Source organism: Andrographis paniculata, unplaced genomic scaffold (assembly GCF_009805555.1).
Source record: "Andrographis paniculata isolate CXL003 unplaced genomic scaffold, ASM980555v1 Contig34END, whole genome shotgun sequence".
In the NCBI taxonomy this organism is placed as follows: domain Eukaryota; kingdom Viridiplantae; phylum Streptophyta; class Magnoliopsida; order Lamiales; family Acanthaceae; genus Andrographis; species Andrographis paniculata.
In genome coordinates, this window is record NW_026137567.1 from 5,353,786 (window position 1) to 5,373,880 (window position 20,095).

At 25.8% G+C, this 20,095-nt stretch overlaps 2 protein-coding genes across 2 annotated transcripts; both read right to left on the reverse strand.

Annotated features, from left to right (window-relative positions):
* Positions 1-484: 484 nt before the first annotated feature.
* LOC127248524 (transcription factor MYB114-like) lies at positions 485-3,031 on the reverse strand. The gene is made up of 4 exons (XM_051270887.1): positions 2,929-3,031; positions 2,698-2,827; positions 616-705; positions 485-554 (listed from the first exon to the last, which is right to left on the reverse strand). Exons 1-4 carry the CDS (start codon positions 3,029-3,031, stop codon positions 485-487), a joined length of 393 nt encoding a protein of 130 aa, XP_051126844.1.
* A 12,355-nt stretch (positions 3,032-15,386) lies between these two features.
* LOC127248526 (transcription factor MYB114-like) lies at positions 15,387-16,279 on the reverse strand. Its single transcript, XM_051270888.1, has 3 exons — positions 16,162-16,279; positions 15,906-16,035; positions 15,387-15,777 (listed from the first exon to the last, which is right to left on the reverse strand). Exons 1-3 carry the CDS (start codon positions 16,277-16,279, stop codon positions 15,387-15,389), a joined length of 639 nt encoding a protein of 212 aa, XP_051126845.1.
* Positions 16,280-20,095: the final 3,816 nt, after the last annotated feature.

The following is a 20,095-nucleotide window of genomic DNA, read 5'->3' on the forward strand; positions in this document are numbered from 1 at the left end:
CCAACTATTAATATAAATTCAAAAGCCTATTCGACTTTCACGTAATAAAAAAAAAAAAAAAGAAAAAACCACAGCCGCTAGATAAAATGCACGCGATTAATCCAACGGTTGATATAGATTGAGTAAGAATGGCGACTCAATTAATAGTGACTAGATCCGCAGCGCAGCCATGCCAACTCATTATTATAATGGCCATCATCCTCCCAGTCCCCGTCCCAGCGCGAACTTCCGAATCCATGGGGAATATTCCAAAATCCATCGTTCTCCTTCTCATATAATCCCGCCGGCGGCAACACCGGCACTTCAACTCCGGCAGAATCTCCGGCGGGGTTTCCTAATTCCTGATCTCCACTGTCAGCTGTCTCCAGCAAGTTCTCCCACCAACGAATGCATTCATCCTCAGCCGTCCGATCACCAGATGGCATCTCAAGATGACGATGATGATGATTATTATTATTATTATTATTATTATTTATATTATTGATTAGGAAGTTCCGAGGTCGGGGGCGTATGACGACGACGTTATCGGTCGCAGAAACGTTGGGCTGAGTAGTCTTTACATGGAAGCAACAATTATGATTAGTAGTAGTAATAAGATTGGGTGGTTTGGATTGCAGTGCTGATCTTTTCGAAATATGAGTGTTCCAGAAATTCTTCACGTCATTTGCAGTCCTGCCCGGAAGTCTGCCCGCAATCAGAGCCCATCTGCCCACACGTGACAACGAAAATTATTACATTAATTCACATACTGCCCTCCACCGCACTGAAAACAACAGTAGAGGTTTTGGACTACTGCCATGTATCACTTCCAACAACAAGGACAAATTTTACAACCGATTAAAAAAGAAAAGAAAAGAAAAGAAAAGAAAACGACAAATTTGACTATTTATTAGTAGCTCTGTCCCACTTATCACGTCTATGTTTCCGTTTCTGTCTGATCTACATTTCATGTCATTTTCCTTTTTCAGAAAATAATTATGTATTTTAAATTTAATTTTTTTAAATTTTAATGAAACTAATTATTAATCTTAATTTTAATTTATAATAATTTATATTATATATTAATTATTTTTATTAATACATTCTTAATTATCTACTAATTATACTTAACTTAAATTCTCGTGTCTACAATAACTAAGACATCAAATTAAATATATATTTTTCATTCTTTTTTTTATATTATACTTCCATGTCCAAATGGGTCATTTGAAATTTTAAAGTAAATTAAGAAATAATAGTATTTTATTAGTCAGTGGAAGTGTGTTAGAGGTTTTGACATTTTTGTTATTTAACTTTATATAAAAATATGTTTGTAATTTAGGTAAAAGTTAAAAGTATTTTTATAGTGCATAATTACTTTTACTAAAATAAAAAATAGATACTTTGAAGTGAGACGAACGCAAATGGTAAAAAAAATACTTTGAGTTGGGACGGGAGAATACTAAAAGTTAATTTTATATTTAAAAATTACATCAACACCTATTTATATCGCATCAAACAACTATTAAAATTTAAAATTTTTACAATTCAAATCCTTAACTCAAAATGCAAACTCCAACAAACACTCTACTATATATGCGTGTAGTGTGAAAAGTTCTCTCTTTTTCAACACAAAACGTCTCTGCTACAAAATTATTGGAAGAAGACATTTTATTTATCTATTTATTTATTGCAATGCCAATGCTAAGACTCACGCTCAAGCATGATATATAATGAATAACAGTAATAATAATAAAATGTAACACATTCCTCAAAAGTACTAGTAATATTTAGAATTGATCCTTTTTTTTTTTGGGGGGGGGGGGGGGGGGGGGGTAAGGGTTGTGTTTTGATATAGTTCTTCAAAGTGTTATTTAAAAGGTAATGATTTCATCATTTTCTAATGTAGGCTTATTTCTATTTTTAGCAAGTCTTACAGTATATTATAAATGCTTTTAAATCATATATACTTACATTAAATACCATTATATTATATTACATGGGCAAAATTACTTTTACATAAAACATTAACACCATTTACTGTTTCAATACAGTATTTTTTCATTTATGTGTAGTAAATGATTAAACTATAGTTGGTATTGAAAAATAGTAGGCTTTTTTGATGGTTTGATTTGCAAACACTCCAAAGTAAAAAAAAAAAAAAAAAAAAAAAAAAAAAAAGCCTTCAATTTAAAAATATGCTATACTTTTAGATATAGATTTTACCATCAATGAATAATAATTGATAGTTTTTATATTTTAGTATTAAAACATATATTAAAAAAAAAAACATATCATGATTTCTTACTTAAAGAAAAAAAAGAGACATAAATTATTACTTTTGAATGTTACCTAGCAAAAAAAAAAGTATATTTTTTTGGAGGACATGCAATTTTTAAATTTAAACTTTTACTATTGTCTTGAAGTAGAAATCCAACCCCAAACTCTTGAGTAATCATGGTTCTTGGAATTAAAGTGTGATAGAAGTTTTTGTAAAGCTGTTGGTCAAACCTAGCTAGGCTTCTATTTTCAACAAATACATCGATCCATACATCATGGAATAAATCATAATTAATCACTTACACAAGAAAAATCAATTCCATGCATATATGCACACACGACACCCCTTTTGATCGAACTTATATAATATATATATATATGTAATTAAATAAATGAAGATAAAAGTGATGAATATAAGGTGCAAGGTAGGTAGAATGCCTGTTGCCAAGAAGTTTGTGAAGCCTGATAATGAGATCGACTTCATCTGTGTTGAAGAAGCCCCTTTTAATATTAGGCCTTAAGTAATTCATCCACCTCAACCTGCAACTCTTCCTGCATCTGTTCAGCCCTACAAACAATTACAAGTTATACCTACAACTCACCCACCCACTGTATATACATACATATATATATATATGTATATATATATATATATATATATACACGAACCAGCTCTAAAGGGGACTTGGTGCCACTTCCCTTCTCCATACTTTTCAATACATTTCCTGAGAAGTTGGTCTTCTTCAGCACTCCACGCACCTTTCCTCGCCATTTCCATGTACACGCAGGTCGATAGATATATGATCAATAATGAAGATGAAGATCCTCTTCACCTTCTTCCTATATATATATATATATATATATGTATATATAGATGTTAAATATATATGTCATAGTCTTCATAAAGGTATTTACTTATTTAGGGTTTCTCTATTTTTAATTTCTTATTATTCAGTTTTCATGTTTTGTTTTTTTTTTTTTTTTTTGATAAAAATATAAACTTGTTATGTCCACTTTGAATGTATTTAATTTGCCATTTTAGCCTTCATTACCTTTTTTAGTAATGATATTTTTTATTTAAAAGCAAATGAATTAGGGGTAAAATTTTTTACTATTATATATAAATTACTAATATTTTAAAATTTACGTGCAAAAGGTAAACAATTGCGTTGGAAGTGAATGGTAGGATTATTTTTTGTTTTCTATTTCAAGTATTATATTAAACAATTATTTAAACTAAATTACGAACCTAAAAGAAGTGTTTCTTTTTTGTTTGAATTGAGTTTACTTGTTTGGACATTTAATTTAAATAGTAATTAATATGATGTTTTTGTAAAAATATATATATTATTCTTATTACTTAAAAAGTAGTGTTTAAATAGTTAAAAAATAGGAAAATACTCGAAAGAAATAAAGATTTGTTGTTGTTTTCTTATATCATGATCAGCCTGCATGTTTCACTAATGTCAGATTCTTTTTTTTTTTTTTTTTTTAATTGACCTGGAAATTTGTAATCGCTACTTGAAAATGCGCACTGGGTAAAGGCCCCACCGAACCTAATACCCTGTAAACTAGGCTCGAGAGGCAAGTCACACTGGCACTATAAAAAAATAGTATATTTGTAACAGAATTCCGTCCCTAAAATTTACGTAGCTAATGTAATTTTATCTCTAATATCATTAGTAACAAAAAAGAAAAAAGTGAATTTGATTAATCAAGAACGAAACTTCGTTACAGAAACAATATTTTCTTATAGTAGATTAACTATAAGTAACAGGTGACCTGAAAGGGTAGGGGATTTGAACTCAAGACTTTACGGTCATAAGTCCAGACCATACCACCAGGACATCCTTCCGGCACACTAATGTCGGATTCTTACATTTCCCTGCAGTGAATCGAAAACTTCCAGAAATAGGATAAAGATATAATAAGTACAAAAACCTCCATGTTGGGAAGTGGGGCTGAGGGTCCTCAACAGATATAAAGATATATATATATATATACATATACACATGCATATACATATATGGAAATTGAAAGAACACAAAACGGTATGTAAAGGCACTGTACAAAGTCAAGTATTTGAGGTGTGATTTAAAAATATAAGTAAATTATAACGGCTGTTATAATTTACTAGCAGCACATCGTGCACTAAGATACATTACATAATATTACTACATATAATATACTACCTCCGTCCCACGTACCGTGTCTGTTACACTGTAAACACGGTATTTTAGGAGGGGTGTAATTAGTAAATAATTAAAAATATATTAGTAAAAATAATTATCCTATAATATAAATAATTATAAATTAAGATTAAGATAACTACTTAGTTTAATTAAAAATTTTTTAAAAAAATTAAAAAGTTTAAAATGAGATTAAAGTGTATAATCATTTTTCAAAAAAGAAAAATGACATGGTATGTGGGATGGACAGAAACGGCAACGTGGACATGGTATGTGGGATGGAGAGAGTATTATTTAGGTTAAATTGCACAAAACTCACATGTAGTTTCACGAAATTGCGTCAAATCCCCGTACTTATAAAACTGCGTCAAACTCTCTCATAGTTTTATAAACTTTGCATCTAACTCCTTGGGCAGTCACTATTTATCCGTATTTGATCTAAGTGAGCCCAGACTGCGAATAAATTTTAAAATATCAATTTCTAAAACCCTAAAATTATAAATATATATTTATTTTTCTTATATTTAGCTTGAAAAAAAAAACAGTAAAAATAAATTCTTAAAATATGAGAAAAATAACCATTTTTGAGTGTATTTAATAATTTTTTGTCTAAGTAAAAGTAATTATACACTAATACCAAAATATCATTAATTTTTACCTAAATTTCAAACATATTATTACATATACAATTATTTTATATATAAAGTCAAACGAAAAAATGTCAAAGTCACTTACACACTTACACTAACTAATAAAATACTATTATTTTTTAATTTACTATAATATCCAAATGGCTATTTGGAGTTGGACGAAGGAAGTATATAATTTTTAATTTTGGCACTTTATCTATTATTGTTTTGAAGTATAGTTTTGGGTTTGTATCTTTAATTACATATCTATATATATTAACACTAATTTATACTTCATTATTTGAAAAATATATTAGTGAGTTAATATTGTAAAGTTGTTTTTGGACAAATTGATAGCTGAAACGATTATGACATATTTGTAATAAGTACAATATTGGAAAAAGACAGATATATATTTGGTTGATAAATGAATATTATAGTACTACCTAGAGCTACTATCTATGTATTTGTTTAAATATTTATTGTTATTAATTAAATTAAAAAATAGTAATATGTTATATGTGATGGATTGCAAAATAACATAGAGTAAGATGCTGATAATTTTCGATAAATATAAAAATATTTTATTATTACGTGAAAACCATCTCTATAAAATAAGAAAAATAATATATATATCCTACTGAATGTGACCATTCAAATTCAAATAATAAAATAGATGCATCAATAGTGTAATATGCTTGATAATTAGTTACTTATAATACTAATATAATGACATTTTTATAAAAATTTATACAAATATAAAAATATTTTTAACGTTAAGTACAATAATGCAAAAGGTAAATGAATACCTTGTTATGAGACAGATGGAGTATATTAATTGGAATTATTACACAATGATTGTGAAATGATAAAAAGTCATATATATATATATAAAATATCAAACTATCCGAAGATAGATTTTCTAAGAGAACTTGATTAACCACCGCATGAATAAATTAATATATTAATTGGAATTATTCCGCAATGATTGTGAAATGAGAAGAAGTCGATGAAAAACGTGGTCGAATTTCAGACATAAAAAAGTAATCTTACTTTTTAGACATGAGGATCTTTGGGTGTGTTTTTTTGCCAAAAATAATACACGTATTTTTATTAAAAAATATATATATATTATATACATTTACTATTTTTATATTACATAAACAATTTTTTTATATCTTATATAAAAAATATCATTTTACACCAATTTTACTAATATAAAAATATATATTTTCAATATATGAAAATAATATATACAATAGCAAGTGTACATTAACGTATTGTTTACGTAGAATTTTTGAATGATATAATTCTCATAAATATTTTTAAAAAAGATAATACGCATATTAACACAATATATATAATATATTTTATTTTTTATAAAAAATTAATAATACAAACAAAATATTATTTTTTATTTTTTTAATACAATATTTCATACTTAATATAAAAAAAGATATATTTATCCAAAAAATAAAAAATAAACAAACCTTATATAAAAAGAAACATTATATTTGAACTAACAGCATATAATAACAATAATAATTCATACACCATTTAGTGATTGATTTTAATACAAAAAGAAAGTTAACACAACATACTTGTAACCTATAAACTTGCATTGCATCGTAATAATTTATATGGTACATGTTGTATTAATGCAAAGTATAGTGGTTGATCATATTCACAATATTGATAATATTGATGTATCTCAATCAACACTATAATCATTATCATATATGTGTCGGATGTGCATAATGATCGTCTCATTTAAAAGTTCAAATTTTTAGAGAAATACATCATTAATTTATTTATCGGTAAAACGGGAGTTCCCAACACGCTCATTCGATGCAAGTAGAGGTATGCGAAAACTTGTACTTACATATGCCGAAATGGGGACGGTAAGACTCGAACTCGAGACTTAGGACTCTGCTACCATGTGTTGTTACCTGATGTCAAGGCTAAAAAAGGGTGAACTGATAGAACCTGAGTGAATATGTGACGAAGGTCCTCAAAAGTGGGAGGCGATTGTGATACGCTAGTTGCAGCAACAATGGTAGAGGAAGAGCCGGAAGAAGAGGACTAACCAGTCTTCGGATTCTTGGGACAATTATGATGGATGTTGTCATTTTAATGACCGTAGCGACACTCAACCTTAAGGTAGTGAATAAAAAAATGATTAGCATTCAGGCAACTGCGACATTTATCATACTGAAGTGGTCGAGCATCCTTGCGATTATCATTATCCCTACAATAAGGAGTAGATGAAGAAACTGCGAAGACCGAAAATCATGGGTATGAGGCTTGAGCATTTTGAGACGAGTGTCCTCAAACAAAATCTCCTTTATTGTTGTCTCCAAGGAAGGCAAGAGATGACGGTAAAGCAAAGAAAGATGCAAAGACTTATATTCTCGACCAAGTTTCATCAGAAGCTGAATCAACCAAAAGTGCTCAATCTATATATCTGCTTCATTAATACAATTTCTCATAGACTGTATAGTAGAAAAGAACTTATTCATATCCTAACTCGAGTCAAGTGTCAACGTATTCAACGACCCAATAAACTGATAATAACGTATACCTCTACTGGCATGATATCGATACTGCGAATGATCTGAAGCTTTCTTAGCAGTGTTCATGCGGCGAAGTTGAATCTAAGGGTGTGTTTGTTTGAGGGATTGGATTTTTTTTCACTATTCATTCAATTTTTTTCTCAAAAAATATTAAATCAAACACCTATTTTTCATTTTTTATATTATACTAAAAATCAATTTTACATTCAAAATATCACATCAATACCTATTTATATCACATCATACAACTATTCAAATTCAAAATTTTTACTATTCAAATCCCAACTCAAAATCCAAACCTCTAAACAAACACACATGGACTTGGAAGAGGTATTTCGAATCCAAGTAAGAATAATGTGATTCTTACTATCTCAATCATCCAAGGTCTCCCGATAATCCATAAGCTCCTTATTCGTAGAGGCGCTGCAGATGTGATAACAGAAGCAACCGGAGCATTAAAGTGACTCGTAATATAACGTCATAATCTTTTATCAATTAAGATGTTTTTCATGGATTTAACCTACAAAACATAATTATCAGTAGAAAGAATAACAGTAATTCTGAAAGATTCTACATGATCCATATTAAAAGTCATACTATGAAGCGAAAAGATAAAAAATAGTACAGCGGTACAAAAAAATTCGTGCAGAAAGTCAGACTGATTAAGCTAACCCAGTAATATCGCAAAATAAATTCGAATCATGATAAAACCGACCATACCGGGACGTCAGAAATCGAAACATAAGGCTGCGGCCAAAAGACGGCTATCAGATGATAAAAGTAGTATATAGAACTCCCTCCGTCCTATTTCAAAGTATCATTTTCACTTTTTTCGTCGGTTCCACTTCAAAGTATTTATTTCCTATTTTAGAAATAAATAATTACACATTAATACTAACATACTCTTAACTTTTACTTTAATTACAAACATACCATTACATATACAATTACTTTATATATAAAATCAAATGGCAAAAATGTCAAAACTTCTTACACACCTACATTAACTAATAAAATATTAGTATTATTTCTTAATTTAATAGAAAATCCAATAGGACCCCTTTGAAATGGACCGGATGAGTATTATATTAGTTGATTTTGATATAAATGAGTGTTTTGAAAAAAAAAATACTAGCAAGTTAATAAGGTGCCAGCAAAATTGTAATGAATTGAATGTACAAATGATTGTGACATGTTCATAAATAAACATAATATTTGAAATATAAATTAAGAAAAAAACAAAGATAAATTTGACAGATATAAAAAGTATAATTCTCTTTAAAAAATTACATTAATCACATTATTTATTATTATTATTATTATTATTATTATTATTATTATTATGTTATTTTATTTTATTTTATAATTTATTTTTCCCTATTATCTCTTCGCAGAAGAAGAGAAATCCAATTGTGGATGTGGATGCAAGATCAACGGTTCGAACTTTGTCAACGTCTCTTCCAATACAAGTCTGTTATCCAGAGTGGATTTCCGACCTATTGTACTATCTATATTGCAATATTCATAATAAAATAACAATTAATAAATAAATAATTGAAAGCTGGATTCTCCGACATGAATTCAAGATTTCCAATCTCTTGCAACAATCAAAATCGGATACCCTACAAAATGAATTAATTAAATCCTCTGTTTTCCTTGTAAATTAAAGTGAGTGAACTTATCATATTATATATATTTTTTATATGCAATATATTAAATAAAGATAATATATATATATTTTTGTTGTAGTTTCAAATTAATTTTAAATGAGTTGTTAATTTAAATTTTTGTTTAAATAATATTTTTTCAATCTCAATTTAATAGTCTTGTTTTACCAATATTATTAATCTTAAAAACAATAGTCTTGTTTCTATAAAATCATATTACTATAAAATTGTCCATATATTTTTATTATTATTACACAAACTTTACTATTTTTGTATACAAACACACTCACAGAGTAAAAAAAAAAAAAAAAAGTATTTTAATTATATTTTCTACGGACTATCAATCTAATATTAATATTTCTTTAATTTTCAATTCAACAAAAATCTGTCTATTATTTCAGGACGAATGAAATATTTTTATACGATATTTTATAAGAAAAATAATATATTTTTCATATTAAAAATCATATTGTATAAATAATATTGATTTGAATTTAATTTTTGTTTATTTTTATTTTTTTTAAAAAACTCTATAATAGTTTAAAAGAAAAAAAAATAGTATATCAATAGTAAAAACAGGAAGGGTAAAATACAACCAAACCACATATATTCTATGAGATATCATTTTGATATTCTTGTATAATTTTCTTAGTTATATAAATATATAAATCCAAAAAAACAAGATCGATCGAACAAAGATTCCATGAGTTTCTAGATAGTGTCTCACAATAACTTAACTCAATTAATGCATGTCGCGTCCAAATAATAGTTTTTGTCGAAAAATGAAGCTCAGTCAAATCTCATTCGAACAAAAAAAAAAAAAAAAAAAAGGATAGCCAATTTCACTAAGCGTGGTTAACTGACAGTAATTACAATACTCAATCAACGGAATAAATACTGAACTTCAAATCAATAAATGAGACAAATTTGTTAACCCAATTCGATTATCAATCAACTTACATATGTGAATCTCAATTCAGAAATAGTTCAACTATAATAAATGTGGATTACTGATAAAAAAAAAAAAAAAAAAAAAAAACAACCACAAACTCCCTTAATGCATTTCTTCTACAATGACTAATGTTTGAATACCTCTACATAAAGGCACTGATTGTCACAAATACGTATCGACAACAGAGTTTACAACGGTCATAAAGTAATGCAGCTCAGACTTGGTCGTCTTTTCTGGTTGGACTTCCGATAACTCCGTCCTCCGGCAACTCTTCAGCATATGTTATAAGGGTGATCGGTAATATTTATATATATTTCAACATATTTATAATAATATATATAATGTTATAACTCAACAGCTAATCACCTTATAGTATATACTGATCCGGTCAAATACTGATTTAGCCGGATTAACACAAAATCTGCCGCCCAAAATAAGTATTTTTATGTGAATGCTCCAAAATATTAGAACAAGATAAAATTATTATTTATTATCTCTTAAAATAATTAGTCTTTTATATGAATTATGTTTAAAATTAATTACTAACACCCGGCTCAATCACACCAGCTATTCAGGAGTCAAATTCCATCGACAAAATTAAATAAGGTATATAAGATAAATGGCAATCAGACACCAAGCTATTTTGAAATAGGTTTATAATATTAGTATTAATATTAAAATTTAATTGATTAAAGGTTTTCATTTTCATAATAATAATATATACATTTGTTTGTAAGTACATACATATTTTGACACTAAGTAAGATGCAATAATATATATTTTGAATATATCTCAAATTTAATTAAAAGATTATATTTTATACTACATCTCTCGTACAAATGTGTGCTCATTTGACTGAGTACGAGTTTTAATAAAAGTGAGTAATAATTACTCCCTCCGTCCAGTTAGAAAGTACACATGTTTCTATTTTGGGACGTCCAATTACAAAGTAACCATTTCATTAAATATCCAATTTTTTTCACAAATACCTCTACTTTACATCACATCATTACTTTTATAACAAAAAAGTAAGGGCAAAAATGTCATTTCACTACTTTTACCTACCTATTATAATTAAAATACTATTATTCCTTAATCTCCGCGCCAAAAGTAATGTATACTTATTTTGTGGACGGAGGGAGTTTTATTTTTTTTTTATAGTAAAAAAAAGTACAAAAATATAATAATTTTTTACTTAAAAAAGAATCGAGAATATTTTTTTGATGACAATCCTAAAAAAAAAAAGAGTATAAATTTAAATGAGAGATGAAGTATTTATTTTTCTTTAAAATATATTTTATATTAAAAATTCATCGCTATCGAAAATATAAATACGATTTTTCCAAATCAAAAATAATGACCGGTTTGATTCTTTTAAGGGTTTTTTTTTAAAAAAAAATATTTAAATTAAATAATAATTTTTTATGACATTTTATTAAAAATTTATAGATCCAAAACTTAAAACCGAATAATAAAAGATAAAATCCTAAGAATTAATAACAATTGATGTCCCGATGGTAATGGGGTATGATATAGTGTATTATTATAAATTTATAATATATTGTTTCTGTCCCATATCAAACTATCTATTTTGACATTTTAGTATGTCTCATAATAAATATTTATTTTTTTTAATAACTGAACTATCTACCTAATATTACAGATACTTTTACAATTTATAATATATTACACAAATGTCATTACATTTATATCACACAATACTAATAAGATTATTTTAGTCATTTCTATTTTATTCATACTATATCTCAATATAACATTAATATTTCTAAAATTACGTACAAAAAACAAACGGATACTTAGTTATGGGACGAATGAAGTATATTTTTTACAATACAAGAATTCACAGCCGTTGCGCTTTGGGTAAATATTTGGTTGAACATAATAATCTGCAAACTAGGCCCGACAAAACAAGTCACACTAAACGAATCATGTGTAGTAGATAAAAAAGATCTGAAAACGTCAAAACAAGTCACACTAAACGAATCATGTGGAGAGTATTAAGTATGGTAATTTGAGATAATTTAGATATTAATTGATGTGATTAGAGAGAGAAATAATTATTTGTTTTTTTTTTATTTGAGTGATGTGATGGGATAAAGTGAAGTGTAACTTAATATATGTATAAAAATATTATTAATTATTTCTAAATTTGGAAATATTGCAGTGAGTTTGGGACAAACAAAAAAGGAAATGTTGCACGATATTTGGGACGGAGGGAGTAATATTCTTTTCGTTCCATTGAAAATTTGTCATTTTTTTATTTTCGTCTGTCACAAAACACGATTATTATTTTTTAATTTAATAATTGTACTATCTACCTAACATAATAAAGATTCTTCCAACTTACATTATATTATATAAATATCATTACTTTTATATTACACAATAATAATAGAAGTTTTCTTTTTTTAATCTTTTTCACTATAATTTAATATAATATTAATATTTAAAAATCTACTTGCATAATTTTTTTACTGATGAAATATTAATATTTTAATATAAAAATTAAATAAGTAAAAACTAAGAATCTTATTACAATTTGATTAAAAATTTGATAAGAGAATAATTGAGCTAATTAGTTAGTTAATAGTGCAATTAACTAATTAACGATTATTTTGTACTACATTGATTAATATATTTATATATGAAATTGTGTATAGTTAAAATAGATATTAGATAATGTCCATAAACTAACGTCTTATTTTTCTATTTGGGGTGTGTTTGTTTGGGGGTTTGGATTTTGAGTTGGGATTTGAATAGTAAAATTTTTGAATTTGAATAGTTGTATGATGTGATATAAATAGGTGTTGATGTGATATTTTGAATGTAAAATTGATTTTTAATATAATATAAAAAATGAAAAATAGGGGTTTGATTTGATGTTTTTGGGGAGAAATTTTTGGATGAATAGTAGGATTTTGTTTAAATCCTACAAACGAACACACCCTTGGAATATTCAACAATTATTATCTTTCTATTTTTATACATAAAATTTACTCTTTTATCCTTACTTTATTTACTTTTTTATTTTTTATATACAAGATTAAGGACAAATTTGTCATTTTATAACAAAAACTCTAATTATCTAAAAATATGTATATATATCAAATAAGACATTAAAAAATAGACGAATAGAGTATATATATGGGTGGAACCCGTGAGCGTTGGTGAGTCATACATGCCGTCTGTACATCTTACTGTTATAATTATTACAATCATGAAGGGCATTAACGTCATTGAGATGCCTCACATTATACATTTTTCGCTACAATTATATTTCATTTTCACATCAAAGTATTCAGTATTTTTATAATTTATTTTTCTAAAAAATAATGATTAATATTTAGATCATTTTTTTAATTTTATAATCTATAATTTTTTTAATTTTATTTAATTATATTAATATAAATATTTATATTATATCATAATTATTTTTACTAATATAATTTTTAATTATTTATTTTTAAAAAAATTCCGAATCTACAGACGAAGGAATAATAATAATAATAATAATAATAATAATAATAATAATAATAATAATATAATTTGCAATAGCATGTTCGATTGTTGTCCAAAAGGCAATGGGATAGTGTCTTATTTTATGTTTGTTATTTGCCACTTTATTCAGTGGCTCCCATTTGTACGAACTGAAATGAATGATTCTTGTCATGTGCATAATCCACGACAATATATCCATTTGTTCTAATGAATATATAATCGGGTGTGTTTGATTTGTAAAAATATTAAAAAGTAAATAAATTTATATGAAGTATAAAAAATTGTATAAAAATATAAAAATAATGAATATATGTATAATGTATTAATATTTTTTAAAAAACCTAAAACAAGAAAAAATAAGAACAATATATCGACATTTTTAAAATAATATAAAAAATTTAGTTATTTAATATAGTATAAATAAATAATTAACTAATATATTATTACTACTAACTACTATATATATTATTTGAAATGATTTTTAGCCATACAATGTTCCTTTTTAAAATAGTATTTTCTTTCTCCATGAAACTTATGTTTTACTATTTGGATATAAATATTCAAAAATAATAATATTTTAATATAATAATAAAGTAGATAAAAATTAAAATGAAAATATTATATGAATTTTATTAAAAATTCGTTTAAAAAAATAGTATAATAAATATAGAAAATAAGGTCAAATTAATTATTATATATTAAAGTATAAATAATAATATTATAGTTAAATAGAACTTTTTACTATAAGTGAATTATACAAAAATTTAATGAATAAATAAATAAATAAAGTAAAAGAATTTTGATGTATACCGTGCATATATATTTTACAGCAAAAACTTGTAATGCATTTACTGTGATGCATTAAGGGTGTGTTTGTTTGAAGGATTTTGGAGGATTTCTACTATTCATCCAATTTTTTCCCCCCAAAAACATTACATCAAACACCTATTTTTCATTTTTTATATTATACTAAAAATCAATTTTACATTCAAAACATCACATCAAACCCTATTTATATCACATCATACAACTATTCAAATTCAAAATTTTTACTATTCAAATCCCAATCCAAAATCCAAACCCCCAAACAAACACACCCTTAGTGTGATTTCTTCCATTAGTGATACGATATTTAAGATAATAATTAATTAATTAATTAATTAATTAATAAGTTATGTTATTTTTTATATGATTAATAATATTGAGAGATTAAAACAAATTTAATATATATGATTAAATAAATTTAAAATATATATTCAAATATTTTAAAAATTATATCGCAATAAAAATATATTCAATATGAATATTATTTTGTAAAAAATGAAATTTGTAAACAAAAAATACATTTATATATTTATAATTAATATAAATTAATTTTATAAAAACAGTAAAAATATGCTAATTAATTCAGCACAAGAGCTGATGTGTAATTAATTGTATAATTAAGAATTTATTATTTAATGATGTTACTACCCTTTGAAATACAACTTCTTTTACACGTAAAATACTTATTTTCTGAATTCTATACAAAAAGTAAAATTTTAAATTAGTGTCAATATATATATATATATATATATGATATGTAAATATTTGATTTATTAAGCAAGTTGAGGGGCATAATATGGATCAACAAATAGTTCAAAATCTCCATTTTGAACATTTGTTTGAAGAAGCAAGTTGCTCCACCATTGGATGCATTCTTCCGCCTCCACTCTCTCAAAATCGAGCGATGATGACGACGATGAAGAAGATGACTGCTTTCGGACATCATCGTCGAACTTATGATCCATTTTATTACATGTTTCCGGCGGCACCGTAGCCGTAGCCGTAGCCAAATTCTGAGGCTGAGGCTTTACTAATTTGTTCTTATTTTGATGGTCAATATACTTCATTTTCTTCTTATTATTACTATTTTTAATCTTCGTGTTCCAATAATTCTTCACGTCGTTCGCCGTCCTCCCCGGAAGCCTACCGGCAATTAGCGTCCACCTTAACCAAACAAACAACCTAACCTTAATTAAGTTTTTTTAAAAAAAAATTAATAATGTAAAAAAAAAAAAAAAAAAAAATGTCATCTAAAAAATGAGCAAAGAAGATGATTTTGATATGAATATTGCCTGTTGCCTAAGAGATTGTGTAGTCTGGTAATGAGGTCAAATTCGTCTTTTGTAAATTGGCCTCTAACAATATTAGGCCTCAGGTAATTAAGCCACCTCAGCCTGCAGCTCTTACGGCATCTGTTCAGTCCTGCGTAATTATTTGATTTATTAATTTTGATATATAAACATTTTTGGAATCTTGAAATTAAAAAATTAAAAAATAAAAAAAAAATAATAGAATTAATATGTAATGAAATAATTAATATTGAATTACCAGCTCTTAGTGGGACAAGACTCCAGTTACCCTCTCCATACTTGTGTATGCATTCTGTGAGGAGAATATCTTCTTCTTTTGTCCATGTACCCCTTCTCACTCCTCGATTATTCTCCATTACATAATTCTCCTTCCTCTCTCTCTCTCTCTCTCTCTCTCTCTCTCTATATATATATATATCTATCTATCTTTGATTATATATATATATATACATATATGTGTGTCACCGATTAATTTATATGTCTAAAATGTAATACAGCTGAATGATATAGGCAGTAAAAAATTTTTAAAAAAGGATTATGTACGAGACAGGAAATTACTAAAAACATGAACATATAAAATCATTAATTATAAACCCACAAGTTAGAGATTGTTCGTCTACAAGAATTTATATATTCCCACTGTTTCCGATAAATTGTCTATATTACTGTACATACGGAAATTTAAGTAAAATATAATTAATAAGTAAATAAAAAATATATTAGTAAAAATAATTACAAATTAAAATTAAAATAATTAAATTATGATTAAAAATTAAAAATTATATAATTTAAAATGTGATTAAAAATTTGGATAGAAATTTTTTATTTTTGTTATTTCCTTAAATACTAATTATATTTGGTGATCATTCATATAATGCTTTATCGCGTTCACGTATGCTGTTTTAGCTGATAATGAGAAAAAACAGAAAGTAAGAATAGTGTCCCACTAACTCAATGATAATCGTATTTTCGTATGGGACACTAGTGCAAAGAGAATAATAATAATAATAATAATAATAATAATAATAATGGATTTTTTTAGGGAAGTGGAAGTTTTAAAATAAAATTATTAAGAATATAATATTTATTTGGTCCACAAAATCTCTACCACTTAAAACTCGATTTACTAAAATCACAAAATGTGAGGCGAAAGTATAAAAGCAATTCAAATAAACTTAAAATCAATTCTCCAACATAAATATATATATATATATATATATTGTAATAACTGAGGAATTGGCTATTTAAGACTTCATAAATCTTGAATTATATTATATATAAATTTAACCAATATATAGAAAAATATGATATAATTATTTCAGACCGTAAATACATTATATTTTATTAAATTACAAATATACACTTTCATTTGTTAAAATATTATATATATATATATATAATGAGTACCTATTGATTTGGAAAAATCGGTATCATTTCAATTAATAAACTAAAATTGATAGAATACATATTTTTGTTTCATGTACGGTATATTGTATAAAATAAAGAAATGTATTGCCTATTTTTATTTATAAGTGTATTGTATAGAAATAATTAACTATTGTATGTGTTGAGAGGGGGTTGCGGCTACGATACTGAATTGTAAATTCAATACAACACAAAATATGCTAATAAATAACACTCGATATTACTATTAACAACATATCATTTATGTTAATATAATACAAATACAACACATAATATAATCTTACGCAGTACATAACATGCAAACGTTAATTTTAGCACATACTCCCTCCGTCTCAATACAATAGTCTTGTTTACCATTTTTGTCCGTCCCAAAACAATAGTCTAATTTTCATAAATAACCATATTACCATAAAACTATCCCTATTTTTTCATTATTATTACACAATTGTCACTACTTTTTACACTAATATACTCACAAGGGCAAAAAAGTTATTTATCCTTAGTTTTTTACCAACTACTCATATAATATCAATATTCCTTAAATCTCGTGCCCAACACCACAAAACTATACTTTTGAGACGGAGGAAGTATAACATATTCTTATACAGTATAAGTATAAACAAACAACACATGTTTTTATTACACACAACGTACTTTATGTAATAAAAACATGTATTATTTTTATATACTCCTATTACGTATGTTGAAATCAGCACGACAGTGTAACCCTTCCCATTATGTGAGTTGTATATGTTGTTAGTTTATGGATTATATTTTGTATCATATTAATATAAATAATATATTGCTTGAGATATATCGTATGTCATCTATTACCATATAATATATACGGAGCTAAATTTTAAAATTCAGTTCAATAACCACGACTATATATATAATTTTGATAAAATAAAAATTTTGTACGTATTTTTATTAAATTAAAATAAAGTATACATATATATATAATAATATTTTTAAAGTAGTTATTTGTTAGACCCTACTAATAATTTCCCCGTATGGAATTATTCACACACAATCAAACAGCTAAAAAAAAGAAAAAGGAGATTGAAATTGAGGACAACCCACATAAATAAGTACGTGTCCTGATTACATATATATATATATATATATATATATATTATTTGCTAAATAATTTGCCACCATCTTCAATTCATCAATTTTATTTATCCAGTTTTAACTTCAAATATGCAGTTGCTACGGTAATTTTACTCCAACTATAACTCTATTTTTCACTATTATTCTTTAAATATTTATTTTTTCCTATTATTTTAAACAATTTTTTATTTTTATAATTTAAAATAAAATTTTAAAAAATTTGAAAAAATAAAATCAAATTTTAAAATCAAATTTATAATTTTAAAAATTAAATAAATTAAAAAAATAATAACACAACGCAAAAAGAAAATGGCATTGCTACAGTACAACACCAAAATTGGTTGGCGTTGCTAGCTAATTTTTTACGTTGAATTTGGCGTAGGTTGAAGACATGGCGTTGGGTTGGAGATGGCCCGTCTGATTGTGCCCCACTGGCTGGACCGCCTCATCCTTTTGTTATAATTATTCTATGGGTTTGTTTCTTTTATTTTCAAAATTCATGTTTCTATTTTTGGATTTTGCGTTTTTTAATTTTTTTTTTTTTTTTGAAATATCGTACTCATTCCTTTTTAATACAATAGTCTTATTTATCATTTTTGTCTGTTTCAAAACAATAATCTCATTTCCATAAATACTCATATTACCATAAAATTATTTTTATATTTTCATTATTATTACACAAATGTCACTACTTTTTACACTAATATACTCACAAGAGCAAAGAAGTTTTTACTCATATTTTTTACCAACTATCATTATAATATTAATATTTTTTAAATCTCGTGTCTTACTCAAATAAGATCATAATTTTGGAACAGAGGGAGTATTATACATTACTTTAATATCAAATTTAAACAATTTTTTTTCAAATTAAATAAAAGAAATATATACATACTTTCTCTGTTCTAATTTAAAGAGTTTTTGGAGTTTTGTAATAAATTAAAAAATTACTCCCTCCGTTCTAATATAATAGCCCTGTTTATCATTTTTGTCCGTGCCGAAATAATAGTTTCATTTCAATAAATAATCATATCACTGTAAAACTACCTTTACTTTTTCATTATTATTACACAATTGCTGCTACTTTTTACACTAATACACTCACAAGGGCAAAAAAAACTTTTACCCGTACTTTTTACCCACTATCAATATAATATCAATATTTCTTAAATCTCGTGTCAAACATAGACTATAGTTCTGAAACGGATGGAGTATTTTATTAGTTAGTAAAAATATGTAAGAGTTTTTGAAATTTTTGTTCCCTAACTTATAAAGTAATTACATGTGTAATGGTATGCTTGCAATTTAAATAAAAATTAAAGATATTTTTATATTAATATATGATTACTTTTTTCTAATAGAAAATAAATACTTTGATGTAAGACCGAAAGCACATCGAATTGGAATGGATAAAATATAGATATATATATATATTAATAATTTATGTAATACTATACTATAATTATTTTCCTGAATTAAATTAAGTTTAGGTCTAAAGTAGCTGTTATTAAAATGGGCCGAAAGTCCACTAATATATGGGCTAGTTATTGGTGAGCATATGCATATACAGGAATTTTGGTCTTAATAACTTTAATATTTCCTATATCCAATAAAATTAGGTCACTCCCGTTGGA

What these genes read in the sequence shown, in the direction of transcription:
- LOC127248524 (XM_051270887.1), bottom strand. Translation starts at nt 3,031, where the DNA reads ATGGCGAGGAAAGGTGCGTGGAGTGCTGAAGAAGACCAACTTCTCAGG. An exon ending in CCAAGTCCCCTTTAGAGCTG is followed by an intron (nt 2,828 to 2,928) that starts GTTCGTGTATAT and finishes AATTGTTTGTAG; the next exon opens with GGCTGAACAGATGCAGGAAG. An exon ending in CACAAACTTCTTGGCAACAG is followed by an intron (nt 706 to 2,697) that starts GCATTCTACCTA and finishes ACGTGTGGGCAG; the next exon opens with ATGGGCTCTGATTGCGGGCA.
- LOC127248526 (XM_051270888.1), bottom strand. Translation starts at nt 16,279, where the DNA reads ATGGAGAATAATCGAGGAGTGAGAAGGGGTACATGGACAAAAGAAGAA. An exon ending in TCTTGTCCCACTAAGAGCTG is followed by an intron (nt 16,036 to 16,161) that starts GTAATTCAATAT and finishes ATAATTACGCAG; the next exon opens with GACTGAACAGATGCCGTAAG. An exon ending in CACAATCTCTTAGGCAACAG is followed by an intron (nt 15,778 to 15,905) that starts GCAATATTCATA and finishes TGTTTGGTTAAG; the next exon opens with GTGGACGCTAATTGCCGGTA.